The sequence below is a fragment of the Aspergillus chevalieri genome, chromosome 8 (genome assembly GCF_016861735.1).
Source record: "Aspergillus chevalieri M1 DNA, chromosome 8, nearly complete sequence".
In the NCBI taxonomy this organism is placed as follows: Eukaryota; Fungi; Ascomycota; class Eurotiomycetes; order Eurotiales; family Aspergillaceae; genus Aspergillus; species Aspergillus chevalieri.
The window spans coordinates 362,785-381,892 of record NC_057369.1 but is presented as its reverse complement, the minus strand read 5'-3'; the positions used below and the strand labels follow the sequence as shown (position 1 = coordinate 381,892).

The following is a 19,108-nucleotide window of genomic DNA, read 5'->3' as shown; positions in this document are numbered from 1 at the left end:
CTGGAACCAGAGACACGAACTTGTTGGCCCTTTTTTTTATATCTCTTTGTTTTCCAATCAAAAGAATACCCACTCAAACATAAGCATACCCGTCTCCTGCGGCAGACCCACAAGACAAAGCCCATCAATGCAGGTTCAACGCATGGGTGTGTCTGTGTTCATGACCAGAGACCAACCAAAGGTATCCAGAGATTGATATACTGCCCAGCTTCAACCTGCACTGGCTGAGGCAAGAGAAGGTGGATCTGTGCTGCTGCTATTGTAATGCCATTCTTCTTTAATTTTCTGAAGGTGAATTATACAAGAGCCCTAGGAGCACTGTAGCCTCCAAACAGCCTGTTTTGATATAACAGGGCCACCAGCTGCAAGCATGAGGTCAGCCCCAAGATCCCAAATGCAATCCAGAAGTAAAATTTTGGGGGGCTGCTTTTGGTTGGAAGATGGTGCCAGGTGCCATACTCCGTATAATTTATAATTAATTCAGCAGAAAGCGCCCGGTCCCTCGCGCAGGGGCTGGTGGCCTTGCCTAACCGCTGGGAGCCCCCGCCTGGGAAGCTTCCAAGGTTGCGGGTTCCGCCCTCACCGTCCCGAATCGGGTTTGGGCGTTGGAAGCGGTTTGTGCCTGTTCCAATGAGGGACCGGGAGGAGATGGACTGCTAGGGCCGCGCGGGCGGAGGCGAGCCGATTGAAGGCGGATTCGGGTTACCCATGGAGTGGAACCATCGAGGGTTTGATATTGATATTGCCGTTCTGCTTCCCATGCAGTACGGGGTGCGTCGGTCAATATGGAAGAAAGGAAGGACAGCTTGACTTGTAATGAATTAGTTATTTACTAAGATAAACGGTCTTCCGCGAAAGATCCGAAGCTTCCATTCGAAATGATGATCCCCACTTGACTAAGTAGCAAGGCTGACTCAAAACGGATTCGGATCCCTGCTTCGCAGGCATCAGCAGCCAACGAGGACTCGTATCCCAGACTAAGGCCACCAACTGGTCGATAAGCAGGGGTGCCGACACGGGTTAGTTACCTGCAGGACTGGGAGGCAGAGCGGACAGCTCAGCCTCGCTCGTGTTGATATATGTCTGCAATGGCGATCTTAAAAGGCCTGAGGCTCCAGTGTTCTATGCATTATAATCGTCGTTTTTCGCAGAATAAACTCCGCATCAAACAGAGAAGAGAAAAAGGGGGAAACCAGATGGGAAAGACGCCCACCATGGCCACCTCTGATGCAGCATGTGCCCGCTGTCGAGAGCGCAAAATCCGCTGTGGACGTGAAAAGAATGGATGCGCCAATTGTGAGCGAGATGGGGTGGAATGCGACTACTCCACCCCAGGGAAACGGGTCAACCACGTCAAGGTATTGTATGTCCAGTCTCATCGAACATCGGAGAATGAATGCAACGGGCCGGGGGAACTAACCTACAGCAGATGCAATAGCGTCTCGCAAATGCAGAACCAGTTGAGCGTCATTGAACACGGGATGGCTCATATCCTTTCGACGGCCAAGTCGCATCACCATTCAAATTCGCATTCAAATTCATATCCACAGGCATCTCCAGGGAATGCGCTGGCGGGAGATGTCCCATGCACGGTGAGGCATCCCAAGCAGACTGAAGATGACAAGGCGGAGGGGGACAGTTCCCATGATTTCATCACTCCCACCCATCTCTATCACAATGATCGGTATGATGGACCGGGAACACTGTTGGCCCTCTGTGATCGTTTCCGACGGACCCTTCTCGAGTCAAATGGGGATACGACCAACCATCCCGTGCAAGAAGGCATGGAGCAACACCTCAACCTCCTGTGCTCAGAAGCGGGGAGTGAAGAGTCCATGTCAGCCGCAAGACTAACCCAGATGACGGCTATGCAACTACCACCAAAGCAGCTGTTTATGGTCGTCCAGTCACAGTTCTTTCAGCACTGCCACTATGCCACCAATATCTTTGTCCCATCGCGATTCCGGACGAAAGTCGAAGAGCTCTATGCACGGCCTCTGATGGCCGGCGACGAGGCTTGGACCATTTGTCTTCATGCGCTCACCCTCCTGGTGCTCGGCCCGGAAGCAACGGTGATGTCGCAGGAGCTCTGTCCAGGTCCCTCGGGCCTACTTGCTGTGCATGCTGCGGTGGCGGATCCTGGAATATTGATGGCTCCTCAATTGATAAACGTGCAGACCTTGACCCTGCTGGTAAGGAAATCCTATTTTCTATTTATCAATTAGATTCAGGGTACTAACTCGAAGAGGTACAGGGGAATCTCGCCCAACAGTACTATCCATTGCATCTGGCCGAAACCATCCATGCGCTGGTTTGTATGCTAGCAAGGACGATGGGCCTCCATCGACTCCCCAGTCGCGAGCAAGTGGGCCTCTCCGCCGAAGATGTTCAGGAGCGAGTCCAGCTGTTCCGCTGTCTTTACATGCAGGACATTGGATTTGGCCTGACGAGAGGCTCAACCTGCTGGCTCCATTCGCTGGACTGTGTCCCTCGGTGTGAACTGACGGAGGCTGCGAAAGCCGACCCTCGCATCCAACTGACACTGATCCAGGATACCTTTCTCCAAGCTCTTTATGAGAAGAATTCATCCAAGTCAGAGCTCCAGCGGTTGGTGCCGCAGAGCCTTGAGCGTTTGGAACAGTGGGCTATAGACCACCACATCTTCACCGCCGCTGTTCTTGGTGATTTCACCTCCGTGGATCTCCTCCAGGGCTTCTTGGCAACCCGCATTGCCGTCCTCTCCCACTGTTTTAGCTCAAAATACCTCGCAGATGCTATTGTGGACGCTAGGGTGGCGTGCGGAATCCTGCTCCTGGTTTGCGCAGCCTGCACTCCATGCACTGCTGAGAAGTTGGCTCCTACTGATACATATCCCGTCGTCGGCGCCGAATCCAACGACAGCAGTGCCACGCTCTATTCGCAGATGGGCTTGACAAAGTTCACTGATCTTCCGTTTCTTGCCACCCAGCTAGTGGAGCAATTTCCCATCGCGGTCTTCTTTCTGTTGGCCACCGGACTGGCCAACATGCGTGCACTCTCCCGCGACACAGATCTCGAGCTTTTGCACAGAGTTTCTCTCCTCTTCTCTGATTTGGGTGCCAGGAGACCTGCCAACAATCATATCCACAAGATGGGTCGCGTGTTCCGGCTTGTGCTCGACGCCGTCCGCCAGCGGTGCCCCTTAGATCACGACACCGAGATCCTCTTCCCCAACAGCGGCCAAGATTCGTCGAGCCATAGCAGCATTGCAAGCACGCAAGGGCCGCCTACACCTGAATTGAGTGCGTACCCCTGGGAACCCAGCACTACTCTTTATAGTGCTCCAGATGGAATTCTCCCACACCAGCTTCTTCTGCCGTCCCACGTTGGAGCCAATGCTGCGACGGATGCAACGATGACAACAGCGACTTCCCTCTCGCAGTTCCCTAACATGCGGGACCTTCAGCCAGGAGGAACCGTGCCGGTACACGATGCGCTCCAACAGCTGGCATGGATGCAGGTCCCGGATGCTCTGCGAGACAGTTTCTGGCGGCAACAAAGTACGTTGTCCAACCCGGGAAACTACTACCATAATCTGCAGGGGGACCTTGGAGCGAGAGTACTGCTCCCAGAACAAGTGAATCCAGTTCCAGACGTGGATCTCGACTTTTGCTTACCGGACATAGACCCCAACAGAGAGCCCGTTTGAAAAGCAATCTACAAAATATAGCTAAGGGGTGCAAATTATCCTGCCAAGACTAGAAAGAAAGGCTTAGATTGTACTAGAAATGTTTCCTAATGAAATTATGTTTTTCTGTTGACTAATTGGGATCCTCATCCTTTTGCTTCTACTCTCGTTCCTATCTTGCCCACTGATGACTTTGGTAGTTAGTTTCTTGGCCTCAATCGACCTCTTCTCGCCCCTAGGTCCCCGAGTAAAACAGAAATTCATCCGGAAACCGAACCCCGAGCAAATGGCATGGGGGGGTCATGACGGACGAGGCAGCGGTTCACCTACCATTCAGGCTATATACCAGGCCTGATGTTCACCCCCTTTTTCAACTTGGTTTTTTCTTTCTTTCCTTTCTGACATCGAACCTCCACTTTCCTTATTTTTAGATCCCTGTGGGGGAAGAGAAAGCAGACTCCCATCATGATGATTATCAACATGAAACATCGGGCTTCCGAAAGGACCATTAATCGCTTTTCCATCTTCTGTGGTCCCATGGCCCAGCTCTGCTTTGTTCTCTTCTTACCAGCCAGCCTCATGCTGCCCCCGATCAGCCCCTCTCTCTCCCCGGAAGACACCGCCAATCATTACCGACAAAACGAGGCCGGGATGAAAGCCGGCGCGACGATTATGCTTCTGAGCGGTATCTTCTGGCCCATCTTCTGCGCAGGAGTCAACCGCCAACTGGCCCGAATCCCCAACCTCAATCCGACGCTCCTGTGGGCCCAAATGGCGGGCGGCTCGCTCGGGGGTGTGTCAATGATGCTGCCGGCCATCTTCTTTGCGGCCACGGTCTACCGCCTGGAGAGGGACCCAGTGCTCACGCAGCTTCTGAGTGACCTATCCTGGTTCTGCTTCTCGTTGTTGTTCCCCCCCTTCGTGGCGCAGGATCTGGCTATATCCTGGGCCATTCTATCCGACGCCCGCTCCAAGCCGTTATTTCCCCACTGGCTGGCCTATACGACTTCAGGACTCACTTTGACCCTTTATCCCGCTTTGGGGGTCCATTGCGTACACCAGGGGGCAGTCGCGTGGAATGGGGCTCTAGGATTTTGGCTAGGGGCGGCCGGCTTTGGTATACAGGTTGGATTACTGGTTTCGTTTCTGCTGAATGCTGTAGCTAGGCCTGATGATGATGATGAGGCTGAGGAACAAGGGGAGTGAGGATTGATTAGATGGGGGAGAGAATCATTGCACGAATGGTGATGGCAACGAGTATTCTGGACTGTATTCCTGTATTCCTTGAAAAATATTGGAATTAAATTGACCTCGGATTCCGAGCCCCGACAGCCACTCTCAGCTCGACAGATTAGATCAAGAATAGTAGTATAAAGAGAGAAAATATTTTGTGTCATTGGTAGAAACAACACTACTACTACAATCAGCTCTTCCTTCCCTTCCTGTCTATCAATCAAATCAAATCGTCTCTATTCCACGATGGGCTTTTACTACTCCCAGTTCCTCGTCACACCGAGCTACCCAACGCAGTCGTTTCTGGGCCAGACTGTAATCGTGACAGGAGCCAATGTCGGCCTGGGCTTCGAAGCTGCTCGGCACTTTATCCGACTCCAGGCGGCGACGGTGATCCTAGCCGTCAGAAATGTGGTCGCAGGGGAGGAGGCAAAGCGAAAACTGGAATTATCAACTGACAGAGCCGGAGTGTGTGAGGTCTGGGAGTTAGACCTCGCCTCCTATGCCTCTGTCCAAGCATTCGCTCGCAAAGCTGCTGCCCAGTTACCTCGGCTCGACGTCCTAGTCTCGAATGCTGCTCTTGCGACCACCACCTTCAGCCTGGCCGAGGGCCATGAACGGACCATCACTGTGAACGTAACAAGCACCATCCTTCTTGCCTTGCTGCTGCTCCCCAAGTTACGAGAGTCTGCCACGAAGCACCCGGACGCTCCCTGTCCGCGGCTGACATTTGTGGTCAGTGAGACTCATGCGTGGACCCCGTTTCCCGAGTACAAGGCGGCAAACACGTTCGAAAGGCTCGATGACTGGTCGACGGCGGACATGGGCAACCGATACGCCAGCTCCAAACTGATGGAGATTCTGATCCTTCGGGAGATGGCGGACCGGACGTCGGATGCCGAGCCGCAGGTCGTGGTGAACATGGTCAATCCAGGCCTGTGTCATTCAGGTCTCGCTCGGGAATTTGGCTGGGGCTTCTGGGTGTTCAAACAGCTGGTTGCTCGCTCCACGGAGGTGGGAAGCCGAACGTTGTTGGCCGGAGCATCTGCCGGCGCTGAGAGCCACGCCAAGTACATGACCGATGGCAAAGTCGATGATGGCGCCTTGTCCGGCTTTGTGCGCAGCCCAGAGGGAAAGACGGCACAGCAGAAGCTCTGGACAGAGCTCACTACCATCCTGGAGGGCATTGACTCTACAATCATGCAGAATCTGTAGCTTTGAGTCAGAGAGAAAGAAGATCCCCCGTGGGAGAGCCATCCAACCAAGTGATTGTTTTTTTTTTTTTTTTTCACCCTCTATTCATAGACATAAGCCCCATTCTGTATTTCTCGGAGTCCGTGGTCCATTGTATGAGAGATATAAATAAACTACAGCTTCCTTCTCTTGCATAGATGTCCCTAAGCATACACCAACTGTCTCTCGAGTTTTACCTTACGCATCATATTTGGCACACAGAAACAATTTCTGGCTTGGAATCCCGTCCCAATGTCAGGTACAAGGGTCCTCTTGTTCGGGCCTAACTTGCTTTCTTTCAATCTTGAACAGTACACGCACCTACGATCAACAATACAGGGTAACGCCCAGTATGGCCAGGTCATCGTGAAGACTATCGCTGAGCTACCGAGATGGTGGCAGAGCATCTCCCGCGCCTTCCCTCACCTGCAGGCTTTGCCAGGCGCTGAGTTGCTTCGTGCCTGGCATGAAGATCTGACCACCAGCAAACCACCGCAGTTGCCCTTCCCCCTCCCCACTACCATTCTAGCACCGATGGTGGTCGTGACCCAGCTAGTGCAGTATCTTGAGTATCGGGATAATAATACACAGCTAGCCTCACGCCCAGCAGCAAAGACGGAAGAAACATTGGGCTTTTGCACCGGTCTCTTGACCGCGTTTGCGGTGGCCAGCTCAGCAACACCAGAACAATTCGAGAAATACGCAGGGGTGGCGATCCGACTGGCGATGCTCATTGGTGGTATAGTTGGTGCCCTTGAGGCCCCCGATAGCCTTGGGGAATCTGTATCTTATTCCATCCTCTGGAACAACCCCCAAACATCCCAGAAAATTGACGAACTGTTGCTGGAGTATCCTCAGGTAAGAAACCCCCGTAAAATCCAGGGCGCAGCTCGACTGGGGGGTTTGATGCTGACGACTAGGGCTATCTTCAGAGTACCCATATTTCGGTCCTATCCGACGAGAAAAGAGCGACTCTCATTACCTCACGAAACTGCGCTGCGGGATTGGTACAGAAGCTGAAGAGTATCGATGTCGCCGTGACCGATCTCGGGCTGCGTGGGCGGTTCCACAGTCGTGACCACCATGCCACTCATGTCGATGCTGCCCATTGCTTCTGTGACTCCAACCCAGCCTTCCAGTTTCCAGACGCCTCGCAGCTCGTGTTACTCACCCGGTCGAATACTGATCCGGGGTACATTACCCAGGGAAGGCTACATCACATCGCCCTCGAGTCGATCCTGCTGCATCAGTGTCGTTGGTATCAGGCTGTGTCGAGCCTGAATTCAGATTTGGCCGGCTCTGATTTTGAGATCATATCCTTAAGCTGGGAACGCTGCCTGCCGCCGTCCTTGGTTTCAAAATTAGGATCGCGAGTAGTCCACCTCGCCGATCTCCAATCGTCGAAGCATCGTCGCCGTCATTCAGAGACTCGAGAAGTCTCTGATTCGGATATTGCGGTGATCGGGATGGCCTGTAAGCTTCCTGGAGCAAATGACTTGGAGGAATTCTGGAGCCTGCTATGCGAGGGAGATTCACAGCATCAAGAAGTACCCGAGGAGCGAATGACATTCGAAACCAGTTATCGGGAGGCAGATCCCAAGCGAAAATGGTACGGGAATTTCATTCAAGACTATGATAGCTTCGATCATAAGTTCTTCAAGAAGAGTCCCCGGGAAGCCGCAGCCATGGACCCGCAGCAGCGATTGATGCTGCAGACCGCATACCAGGCAGTGGCCCACTCAGGATACTTCTCCGGTCACCCTAATCCTGAGGTGGGATGTTACATCGGTGTGAGCAATGTCGATTATGAGAATAACGTGGCATGTCACCCCGCAAATGCCTATTCCGCCACTGGGGCTCTGAAAAGCTTCGTGGCTGGGAAGGTCAGCCATTACTTTGGGTGGACAGGCCCCTCCCTCACCATCGATACTGCCTGTTCTGCAGCCGCGGTAGCCCTGCATCATGCATGTCAAGCCATCCTGGTGGGCGACTGCACGGAAGCGCTGGCGGGAGGGGTCAATATTTTGGGAGGTCCCATTTGGTACCAGAATCTTGCTGGCGCATCATTCCTCAGTCCCACGGGACCCTGTAAGCCTTTTGATTCCAAAGCAGATGGATATTGCCGAGGAGAAGGCTGCGGCGCAGTTTATCTGAAGAAGGCACAGGCTGCCATCGCTGATGGAGATCATATCTATGGTATCATCGCCGCTACAGCAGTGCAACAGAATGAGAATTGCACACCCATCACTGTCCCCAATGATAAATCTCTCTCGGACCTCTTTGTCAATGTGCTCAGCAAGGCGGATGTTGCACCCTCACAAGTCTCGGTGGTGGAGGCTCACGGGACAGGTACTGTGGTGAGTTTGTCTCTCTTTTGCTCATGGATTATCTGTCGACCCATACATGCTAACCCTATCGTGATGCGTCGGAGGTCGGAGATCCCGCCGAATATGAAAGCATTCGTCGCGTTCTAGGAGGCTCAGCGCGCTCAGATACGGGCCCCTTGGCGCTGACATCAGTCAAGAGCCTAGTTGGGCACCTCGAATGCGCGTCTGGGATCGTAGCCCTGTTGAAGATCTTGTTGATGTTGCACAAGACCTCGATCCCTCCCCAGGTCGGCTTTGAGACGATGAATCCGGCGATCAAAGCCACGCCTGCCGACAAGATGGAGATTTCCACCACTATCAAGCCGTGGCAAGCGGAGTTCCGAGCTGCTCTGATCAATAATTATGGTGCCTCTGGGTCGAACGCATCCTTGGTGGTGATGGAGGTGCCACGGTCTCTATCACCAGCGTCAAAAGGCCATGCCCCTTCAATGAACCCGCTCAAATCTCATCCTTTCTGGCTCTCCGCTTTGGATGAACCCAGCCTCCAGGCATATTGTACCGCGTTGCTGTCCTATGTAGGCTCAGTTCCCTGCTCGGTGTCTTTAGCCGACCTGTCTTTCAATGTGGCCGTTCAATCCAATCGATCCCTGCCCCAGAACCTTATCTTCAGCTGTGAGACTATGCAAGATCTCGAACAGAAGTTGAGAAGTTTCCAAAGCGGCCATAGCTTTTCCACAGCCCGGAGACCCGAAAGACCTGTCATTCTTTGCTTTGGTGGACAGGTTTCCACCTCTGTCGGGCTTAATCCGGGTCTTTTTGAGAATGTGGGCATCTTACGACTTCATTTGGATGAATGCCACGCTGTCTGCCAGTCTTTGGGACTCGATGGGATATACCCTGAGATTTTCCAAAAATCGCCCATTCTGGATACGGTCAAGCTTCAGTTAGCCCTATTTGCCCTGCAGTATTCCTGTGCCCGGGCATGGATTGAATGCAACGTACAGGTCGCCGCAGTAGTTGGCCACAGCTTCGGTGAGCTTACCTCGCTTTGCATTGCAGGTGTACTCTCGCTGCATGACGCGGTACGGCTCATTGCTGGCAGGGCCCAGCTGGTCCGGGACTCATGGGGCGAGGAAAAAGGAGCCATGATTGCCGTGGAGGCCGACCGATCCCAGGTAGACAGTCTTCTTGACCAGTGCAATCAGGCTGAAGGACTTGACCTTGCCTCCATTGCCTGCGTGAACGGGCCGAGAAGTTTCACTCTGGCTGGCCCGGCCAAGTTCATGGATAGAATCCAGGCCCTGCAGAGTGAACCTCGCTTCGCATCAATCCGTATGAAAAGGCTGAACGTCAGCAATGCCTTCCATTCTACGCTCGTGGATCCTCTCATGGCGGACTTGGAGAAAGTGGGCGAGAGCCTTGTTTTCCACCCACCGACAATCCACGTGGAGAGCGCCACCGAGTTCAAGTCCGCAGCACCATCGAGTGCGATCTATGTGGCGGAGCATATGAGATACCCCGTCTACTTCAACAATGCTGTCCAACGGCTTGCAAAGCAGTATCCGTCAGCGATATGGCTGGAGGCGGGATCCAACTCCAGCATCACCGGCATGGCTGCGCGTGCCCTGGGTGATCCCTCGTCCTCTCACTTCCAAGCAGTGAATCTGGTCGGTGAATCTTCATTATTTGTGGACATGTTCACAGCCCTGTGGTCTCAAGGCTTGGATGTCAATTTCTGGCCGCATAATCGCCAGCAGGGTACGGCTTACAGTCCGTTGTTATTGCCCCCTTATCAATTCGAGAAGTTCAATCACTTGTTGGAGATGAAAGCTCCGCACAAGCTACCGGCAGATGCTCTTTCGAAACCAGCACCCCGTGAAGACAGCCTCTGGAGCTTCCTCGGGTATCAGGATTCCCAGCAACGGAAAGCCCGGTTCTTGATTCACACCGAGACCAAACGTTTCGAGGAATATATCAAGGGTCATACTGTGGCCCACTCCGCCCCGTTGTGCCCCAGCACGCTGCAGCTGGAGTTGGCTATTGAAACGATTCAAAGCTTACACCCCGAGTTCGCAGGACAGGACCTTCAACCCCAGCTTCAGGGACTGGATAATCACAACCCGGTCTGCGTGGACCCGACGCGAACATTGTGGCTAGATGTAGAGGCGCAGGGTCCTGAGCATCATCTGTGGAAGTGGGAAATGATCAGCCAACTGACGAGCAACAACAAGAACAACAACGCTACCACCAGTCTGCACGTGTCAGGCAACATTCTGTTTCGCTCGACGGAAGATTCGAAGTTCCTGATAGACTTTGGACGCTTCGAGCGCCTTGTGGACCACCAGCAGTGCTTCAGCCTTCTTGGCAGTGATGATGCCGACGATATCATTCAGGGTCGCCAGATTTATAAGTCTTTTGCAGAGGTTGTCGACTACAGCAGCATGTACCAGGGAGTCCGCAAGGTTGTTGGCAAGGGCAATCGGTCGGCCGGTCGCGTGGTGAAGCAGTATACAGGAGACACCTGGCTGGATTGTCCCCTATGCGATTCATTCTGTCAGGTTGCTGGCATTTTCGTCAACTGTATGAGTGATGTTCCCAGCCAGGAGGTTTTTATCTCCAACCGGATCGAGCAATTGATCCGTTCTCCTCGGCACCCCGTGATGGCAACGCCCCCCGACTCGTATGATGTGCTCGCAATTCATAGCCGCCCGTCGGATAAGATCTTCCTGAGCGATGTCTTTGTCTTTGATCCTCGTAACGGTGAGCTTCTGGGGGTTATCTTGGGCATTCAATACCAGAAGGTCAATAAGGTCGCTCTCGGGAAGCTTATGAATAGGCTCACCCCCGGTATGGCAGGTGCAGAGCCCACTTCTATTGCTCCAGTCGCAAAATCCCCCTATGCCGCTGCGCCTTCGACTTCCGGAATAGCTGCCGCTACTCCAGAAAAGAAAGCATCTTCACCTGATGATGTGTATGGGAGAGTCGTTGAGCTTCTGGCGAACGTCTCCGGCGCTGATCCTGCCGAAATCCATGAGCGCACATGCTTGGCGGATATCGGCATTGATTCCCTCATGGGAATGGAACTGGCGCGAGATATCGTAGAAGTCTTTGGTTGTACTCTGGATCCCATACAGCTGATGGAGCTGACCGATTGCGCGAGCCTGGTAAGATGCATCAACACTTCGCGAGGAATCGTGGACGACGGAAGCTCGACGAGCGAGGACAAGAGTGATAGCCAGAATGGAATGGACGTGACGCCAGCCACATCGTCTGAGGGAGAAGAGGATGAACCTCGAGTTGCGGTCACAGAGAGTCAAGCTATCAATGTCTCGATGGATGTCGATCCCAAGAATTCCCAAAGGGCGGTTGACGAATATGTTCGTACATATACACAGGGATTCGTGGCGCCTGTTCATCTCGCGACATCAGAGACTTTGGTCGCAGCACAGCAGTCCGTTGTCCTCGTTACCGGTGGCACCGGTAGCCTGGGCTCACACATGGTGGCACACCTGGCATCCCAGCCTGGAGTTCAGGCAGTCGTTTGTCTGAACCGCCACAACGTTAGTGACCCGGAGCTACGTCAGAAGCAGGCACTCGAGTCGCGCGGTATCTCTCTGAATGCAAAGGACTATGCAAAACTCAAGGTGTTTGAATCAGATACCTGCAAACCAATTCTGGGGCTTCCCAGCGACTTGTATCAGGAGTTAGCGCGCACCGTGACTCACATTGTCCACAACGCGTGGCCGATGACCATCAACCGACCGGTGAAAGGGTTTGAGCCCCAGTTCCAGACAATGCGAAACTTGATCGACTTTGCGAGGACGGCCGCAGGCATCAGACCGCGGGGCTTCAAGCTTGCATTCCAGTTCGTTTCCTCCATTGCAACAGTCGGACTCTATCCACAGTGGAGTGGCAGGACCTTGATCCCCGAGGAACGTATGACAGTTGACTCGACGTTGCCCTCTGGATACGGCCTGGCCAAGCTCGTCTGTGAGGGCATGTTAGAGGCGACGCTGCAACAATACCCGGATACCTTCAATGCCATGGTTGTTCGTATTGGCCAGATCGCGGGATCAAGTCTGTCTGGATATTGGAATCCTGTCGAACACTTGGCATTTTTATTCAAGTCGGCTCAGACATTGAATGCTTTCCCTGGTTTCCAAGGAGTATGTTGCCTGACGCGGTCAAATACAGATAACAATGCTAATGGTTCTTTGCTTTTCTCCAGGAATTGTCATGGTGCCCCGTGAATGACGTCGCCACCGTTCTCGGGCAAGTCCTGCTGCAACCAGGCCCTGCCTATCCCATATACCATGTCGAGAACCCCACTCGACAATCCTGGCCGGAGATGTCCTCCATACTCACGCAAGAGCTGGGCATCCCGTCTGACAACATCGTCCCATTCGACCAGTGGCTCAATCGCATGCACCAGTGGTCCGATCTCACCGAGAACCCCGCTCTACGAATTGAGGCGTTTTTGGACGATCATTTCATTCGAATGGCTTGTGGTGGATTGATCCTCGATACCAAAAGGGCACGGGAGCATTCCACCCACCTACAGAAGATGCGTGCGATCAGCACGGACAATGTGAGGAAATATGTCCAGCAGTGGCGCGAAATGGGATTCCTCAAGTAAAGTAGAATCAGAGATGCCTTCTGGGAAGCTCCCGCCTTCATTCTCTGACCCAACCTCCTACTTCTACCTCAGTCTTTGTTGTATTTAAAGCCGCTTCGGTACCCGCTATATTCTGTCAATCAAGATCCATGAGTACTGCTATAATGCTTTTTATTATTCACTGTACGTTCCTCCCAAGTATACCGACTGGATTTCTTCTCTATGGAGACCCTAAAACCATCAAGGAGAGAGTCGCTGGCAAGAGTCCCGCAATGTCCGGTAGGTCACATCGCCAAGACGTCGTTTGGTGGAAGCATCTCAACATATCCCGGATCTCGCCTGGGAACACCCTCAGAAACATTACTGGGGCCTCGGATTGTTTTTGGTGGTGAGGACCAATCCACTTCCACCACATGTTCCTTCCTAGGTGATCATCGTTGCGAGGATTGACGCACCGACAGGGAGCATCAGCTTGAGCCCATGTCATAGAACTCACGATTTGTTGAATTTCACAGCAAATATCGACAGTCTCGTAAAAATCGAGTGCAACACCGGGTTCGATCGAGATAGGAGATACTGTCTGGGCGCCAAGAAATGCTCTTGATCTGAATGGCCAATGGTTTCGTCCAGAGGGGAGCTAGTCGACAGTATCCTGGGAGGGGCAGGCCAATCCGAACGTCTCTCAGTCTGGCCAGTGAATGAGTTGATCATCGCGGCGCTGCTTCGGGAGACATGTCACGCAATACGCCACAGAAATTACGTCTTCGGGCTTCCGTGATTTGCCAGGGCTGATTGCGTTGTATTTATGGCTAGCAAGACCCTGGATGGATCGATCCTTTGATTTTGTTCCTCATTATGGATTCGAAGGCCCATCTCGTCCGCCACGCAGAATCGGTCCACAATGTCACTCACGACTTCTCTCAGTTGGATCCTGATTTGACCCCTCTTGGCCTTCGACAGGCCACAGGGCTCGGCCAGCTATTCCCCTACGCCCCCCAGGTGGGTGTCATCATCACTTCTCCACTAAAGCGAGCCGTCCAAACTACCCTCACTGCTTTTCCACACATCCTTGATAAGCGGTATTTCGACTCCGAATCTGGGCACGGGGTGGAGGATGGCGCAGCTCTCTTCCTGGACCCCGATTTGCAAGAAAGAAGTGCCCTCCCCTGTGATACGGGGTCCCCAACTAAGGTCTTGGAAGCGGCTTTTCCGAGACTAGGTTTTCAGGATTTGGCTGAAGGTTGGCAAGTGAAAGAGGACCTCTATTCTGCAGCCGACGAAGCTGTCGAGGAGCGGGCACTGAGGGTGAGATCTCGTATTGCCGCGATCGGCCAAGATCTTCAGCACCAACGGCGGACGGACGTTGTGGTTGTGACTCACGGGGTGTTCATGAAAGTCTTGTTGGGAGACCCAGACATTGATTTGCCGAAAGCAGGCTGGAGGAGCTATGCCGTTGGGACTCACAGCTCGGGTGTTATTCTGTCGCCTCTCGAGTGACAGCTGAGTCTGCCTCACTGGCCACTTCCTGTTGCTTGGGCTGGTTACTTGCGTCGAGGGATTTCCAACTGTCCCGAGGAACAATGGTTAAGATGATGGCGCTGAAAGCACCTCTGATGATTTTAATATTAATTTTATCACTCTTCAACTGAAAAAACCGTGCTTAGCTCTGTGGGCGTAGTACTCCACGTGTACATGCGTAGGCGGTGACGGTATAGATGAGGTTACAGGTGAGCTGTAGGTGGGTCAGAGGTCGTGTCAGGTAACTAATCCGAATTGAGTGCTTAGTAAATCTCGTGTCAGGTAGCTAAGCCTAATTGGGTGCTCACATGACTCGCTTGAGAGGTCATGTCAGGTGGATCTATAATTACGCCCATGTCACACCCTTACCCTGTACTTAATTTTACACTGAATTCTTAAGTCTCAATTAGTAGCCAACTAGTCAACATGGCTGCTGCAAGCCCTCTTATCAATGAAGTCAAAGGACTGGAAGGATCAGAAAATCGACTATGCAGCCCTCTATCGTGAGAGTCTTGATGATTGGATCAAACCCTACCGGCTCTCTGAGACTCAACAACCTCCATTGCAAATTCAGAAATCAACCCATTCCAATATTCTTTCCTTACTACTTTCTGAAAACCAAGCAGAGATGCCAGCACCTACTGTTCAAGGTGAAGTTGATCGGTACTGTGATAGTGGTAGAGTGTCACAGATGGCCCCGTGACCCCGCCCCGAACCCGCCCCAAACCCCGCCGGGGCGGGCTTCGGGGCAGAGGTGCTCACCCCGCTCTGGGTTTGGGGCAGAGGTCCCCGCCCCGCTAATTTTTTGGGTGCCCCGTTGGGGCGGGCTGAACTGGGGCAGCGGGGTTTGGGGCGCCCCAAGGCCCCGTTAGGCCCCATTACGAAGCCAAACATATATTACTGTATGGTATCTATACTGTGTAACGATTACTTTGAAGAAACCGAGTGTTTGACTGAGAGGCTTTGTCAGCTCAAAGTTATGAACTTATGCTATTATATTACAAAGGATCATGCTACATCCCGCATTTTAATTGTCATGATAATTTTTAACCATAGTGAAAACGAGTTGGAATTTTTTAAAACTATCTTGATTCTTGAAACCTGATACTCCATACATCTTCCAGCATCAATGATAAAGGGGAACCCTTACAACCTCTGCAGGAATGAGAAAGCCCGTGCACTTCCAAGATCAATATGGATAGTACATCGACTCAGTCTCACAAAGACTACCAGCTATTTACCGTTCTCAAGGCGCTGAAAATATCCAGGTTCATGGATAACACGACGTGGCCGGGTTGTTGCAGATTGAGGATGTGGGTTTATAACCTCCGACTGGCTTGTCGTAGAATGAGCTTCTGCGTTCATGGATGGTGAATGGATGGCAGACGGTCGCTGGTAAGACTGCAGTGGAGGTAGACTGAGTCCATCTTCCTCATCGTCATCAGCCCAGCGATCTCTATCATCATCCTCAAATCCACCTAGATCCTCTTCATCACTGATATAGTTGACATCCAATTCAACATTGAAATCCACATATCCCACATCGTTCTGCTCATCATTGTCACCATCTTCAACAGATATGTATTCCCGTTTCAGTTCAAAGCGGTCAGCAGACATTTGGATCATAATTGCTTCAATTGTTTCGGGTGCGAGGCGGCTACGGCGATAGTGGCAAACATCCCGAGCAGTACTGAACAGATTCTCGACACCAACACCACTCGCTGGAACTGCAAGGAAATCACGGGCCATTCGAGAAAGGATTGGGAAACGGGGTGCATTATCACGCCACCAGTCAAGGACATCAGGGACTGAACCCAGTGGTAAAGTTGCTTGAAAGTCACCATGGTTAGAACAATTGAAAAGGTCATAAATGCAGAAGTAACAAAAGAAGACTAACGCTCATCATCCAGGTATCTTTGCAGTTCAGTGTATTGATGACTCTGTGATTGTTCGTTTGAGTCAGACTGTTGGTTGTATCGGCGATGCTTGTACCGGTGAAGAGCTTGATCAATTACATTCAGATTGGTGGAGGATGCAGTCGCTTCGTTGATCAATGGATATCTGTTTCGGTAATAAGAAAAGACTTTTTTTAGTACATTCTCATATTTAACCGACCAAAGCATTCCTGAGCCACCATTTTCTTCCCAACTTGCTCCTTGGAAAACAGAAAGCTTTTGGCATGGATCAAGGACAGTGCCGATTGCATAAATGACGCCCTGAAATTCATATGTCTTTCCATAATATTCTGAAAGTTTTCTGTGCGCCATTGACAAACCCTGATAAAGCTGCCTTTTCCACGGTCGCTGTTTGTTTTCAAGGTGATGCTGATTATCCTCGATGTGATTGAAGAGACTGTTGTAGATCATATACACCTTGTATAAATATTAGCAAGGTTCTAACCGTGGTGAAAATTGGCACATGCCTTATGAACTATGACTCCATGGTGCTTAGACAGGCTGTTTGTAAAGTAGTAGAACTCTCGAAGCAGCTGAAGTAGGTACTCCACATGTCGCCATTCATGTTCTGCAAGACTCAGAGGGAAGATAGCATGGTCATCCGTTGTGGTGATAAACCTTCGAATTGGCTCCCTCAACTTATAAGCCCGTTCAAGCATAAGAAAGGTGGAATTCCAGCAAGTTTTGCAATCTAGAAGAAGACCAAGTGTTTTAGTATTGTGTGAATCCATTCGCTGATATCGTCGAAAGCTTTCCCGACGTTGAGGGCTGGCATTAACATATCGCACTAGTTTCCGGACCTATCTAGCATTAGCTGAGAACAAGTAACAAAGAAAAAAAAAGAAAAAAGAAAAAAGAAAAGAAAAGAAAAGGGGAAATAGAATCAAAGCCTTACTTTTTCGAGAGTACAAGTCAATCCTTTTTCTCTCAGGTTTTTATCATCATCATTCCAGCGGATGCCAACAACATCATCATTTTTGGCATCGATCTTTAGCTCACGCAAAAAGGCATTGACGGCAAGTTGTATGACATGTGTAAGACATGGAAGATGGTGTGGAGTGCTAAGAATGGCTTGTAGGCCACTGTCCATGGCATGCTCAAAGAAGTCATGTGTGTTCAAAGCGTCTTGCAAGCCATGAGCAACATCTGGATCTAAAGTCTGGGCAAGGGAATCTGTGACGTAGACAAACATTGTCCCATTGTTTCCAGCCTGTAATAGTCAGTATGATCTCAATTTCTTATGTTCTAACCATGGTGAGAGGATGTGTATATTATACGTACATTGTCCGTTGTAATGCCAAGGAGGCGATGAGACAGATCATGCTTTCCCAATATTTTCAAGAGCACAGATCCAAGACGATCCCCAGAATGAGATCCTTCCAATGGAGAAAAACCAAGAAGGGTCTCACAAAACCGGAAATCCGCTGAGATGAAATACCCAATAACTGCCATGAATGGTTTCTGATCCGGACTTGTCCAGCAATCAAGGGCAATCGAAATTTTACTATCAGAAGGAAGGGTTTCCATGGTATTCCGTCAAGAAGTATGAGCAAGCTGCATTAGCAGATCTTTCACACCATTTCGATTGGAAAATGCAGCTCTTTGTTCGGACCAGCCGCAAGATTTAGAAGACGTCGAAATTGTACATTTTCAATGAGTCGGAATGGGAGACGGTTACCAACAATGCAATGAACTACCTGTTCCTGAAATGCCTCACGAGAATAAGTCTTGTCTGGCGTGTTTATCTGGGAGATAGAAAGAATTCCTGAGTTAGTATACTTGTTTTGCATAACAGGATATTGGAGTAGACTTTGCACTTACTGGTCCTTTTCCAAGAAAGTCTCGAATGGAAGCATGACATTTTTGAGGATGCTGATAAGTGCATTGCCTGGTATTTGGATGTCTGATCATTGTTTTGGTCCCATTGCCTCTACCTGGATGATCAATAAAGGTCTCACAGTGAATACAGCGAGCATGTGGAGTGCCATCATCAAGACGTGCGACTTCTATGAAATGCTGCCAACCTTGAGAATGTTTGGATCCTCCCCATCGCATGTCTTTACCCTTCTTCTCAAACTTTCCAGCTGATATAGTTGTCCTCCACCAACGCATAAACTCATCTCATTTTTGAATGAACTCAGATTCAGTGGTGAGGTTCTTGCGTTCTGGATATTTGACACATGTGTTTGTTCCATGTCTGCTTGAAATGATATCCAGGTCAAAGTCGCCGATTGGGTTGTTTTTCCGGTTAACAGAGGAATATGGTAAAGATGTATTCAGAAAGGGATCAATTGGCAAACTTCACTGGCTCTCTGGAAAAGGAGAGGACTCTAAGTCAAGATTGGGAAGTATATCACTGAATGATGATTGTGGTGCTGGCGCAGGTGAGGAATGAGAAGTGTAAGGAGTATTTGCTGGAGAATCCATTGTACATAGCATTCATATAAACATGATGAGAAAAAAGAGAAAAATCTAATAATCCAGAGCATAATTTCAAATTCAGCGCCCAACACACCCCAAACTTTTCTGTAATTGAGAAAAACACTTTAACCATGGTTTG

The 19,108-nt window shown here is 51.0% G+C and overlaps 6 protein-coding genes across 6 annotated transcripts; 5 read left to right on the top strand and 1 right to left on the bottom strand.

Moving 5' to 3' along the window:
* Positions 1 to 1,214: 1,214 nt before the first annotated feature.
* On the top strand, positions 1,215 to 3,688 carry ACHE_80127A (uncharacterized protein; the record flags this gene model as incomplete). Its single annotated transcript, XM_043283463.1, has 3 exons — positions 1,215 to 1,363; positions 1,430 to 2,192; positions 2,255 to 3,688. 3 exons carry the CDS (start codon positions 1,215 to 1,217, stop codon positions 3,686 to 3,688), a joined length of 2,346 nt encoding a protein of 781 aa, XP_043140740.1.
* A 444-nt stretch (positions 3,689 to 4,132) lies between these two features.
* On the top strand, positions 4,133 to 4,873 carry ACHE_80126A (uncharacterized protein; the record flags this gene model as incomplete). Its single annotated transcript, XM_043283462.1, has 1 exon — positions 4,133 to 4,873. One exon carries the CDS (start codon positions 4,133 to 4,135, stop codon positions 4,871 to 4,873), a length of 741 nt encoding a protein of 246 aa, XP_043140739.1.
* A 273-nt stretch (positions 4,874 to 5,146) lies between these two features.
* On the top strand, positions 5,147 to 6,115 carry ACHE_80125A (putative secondary metabolism biosynthetic enzyme; the record flags this gene model as incomplete). Its single annotated transcript, XM_043283461.1, has 1 exon — positions 5,147 to 6,115. The coding sequence occupies one exon, from the start codon at positions 5,147 to 5,149 to the stop codon at positions 6,113 to 6,115; it is 969 nt and encodes a 322-aa protein (XP_043140738.1).
* Positions 6,116 to 6,385: 270 nt separating this feature from the next.
* ACHE_80124A (putative polyketide synthase) lies at positions 6,386 to 13,096 on the top strand (the record flags this gene model as incomplete). The annotated part of the gene is made up of 4 exons (XM_043283460.1): positions 6,386 to 6,991; positions 7,066 to 8,490; positions 8,565 to 12,626; positions 12,689 to 13,096. 4 exons carry the CDS (start codon positions 6,386 to 6,388, stop codon positions 13,094 to 13,096), a joined length of 6,501 nt encoding a protein of 2,166 aa, XP_043140737.1.
* Positions 13,097 to 13,930: 834 nt separating this feature from the next.
* On the top strand, positions 13,931 to 14,572 carry ACHE_80123A (histidine phosphatase family protein; the record flags this gene model as incomplete). The annotated part of the gene is made up of 1 exon (XM_043283459.1): positions 13,931 to 14,572. One exon carries the CDS (start codon positions 13,931 to 13,933, stop codon positions 14,570 to 14,572), a length of 642 nt encoding a protein of 213 aa, XP_043140736.1.
* A 1,254-nt stretch (positions 14,573 to 15,826) lies between these two features.
* Positions 15,827 to 16,342, bottom strand: ACHE_80122S (uncharacterized protein; the record flags this gene model as incomplete). Its single annotated transcript, XM_043283458.1, has 1 exon — positions 15,827 to 16,342. The coding sequence occupies one exon, from the start codon at positions 16,340 to 16,342 to the stop codon at positions 15,827 to 15,829; it is 516 nt and encodes a 171-aa protein (XP_043140735.1).
* Positions 16,343 to 19,108: the final 2,766 nt, after the last annotated feature.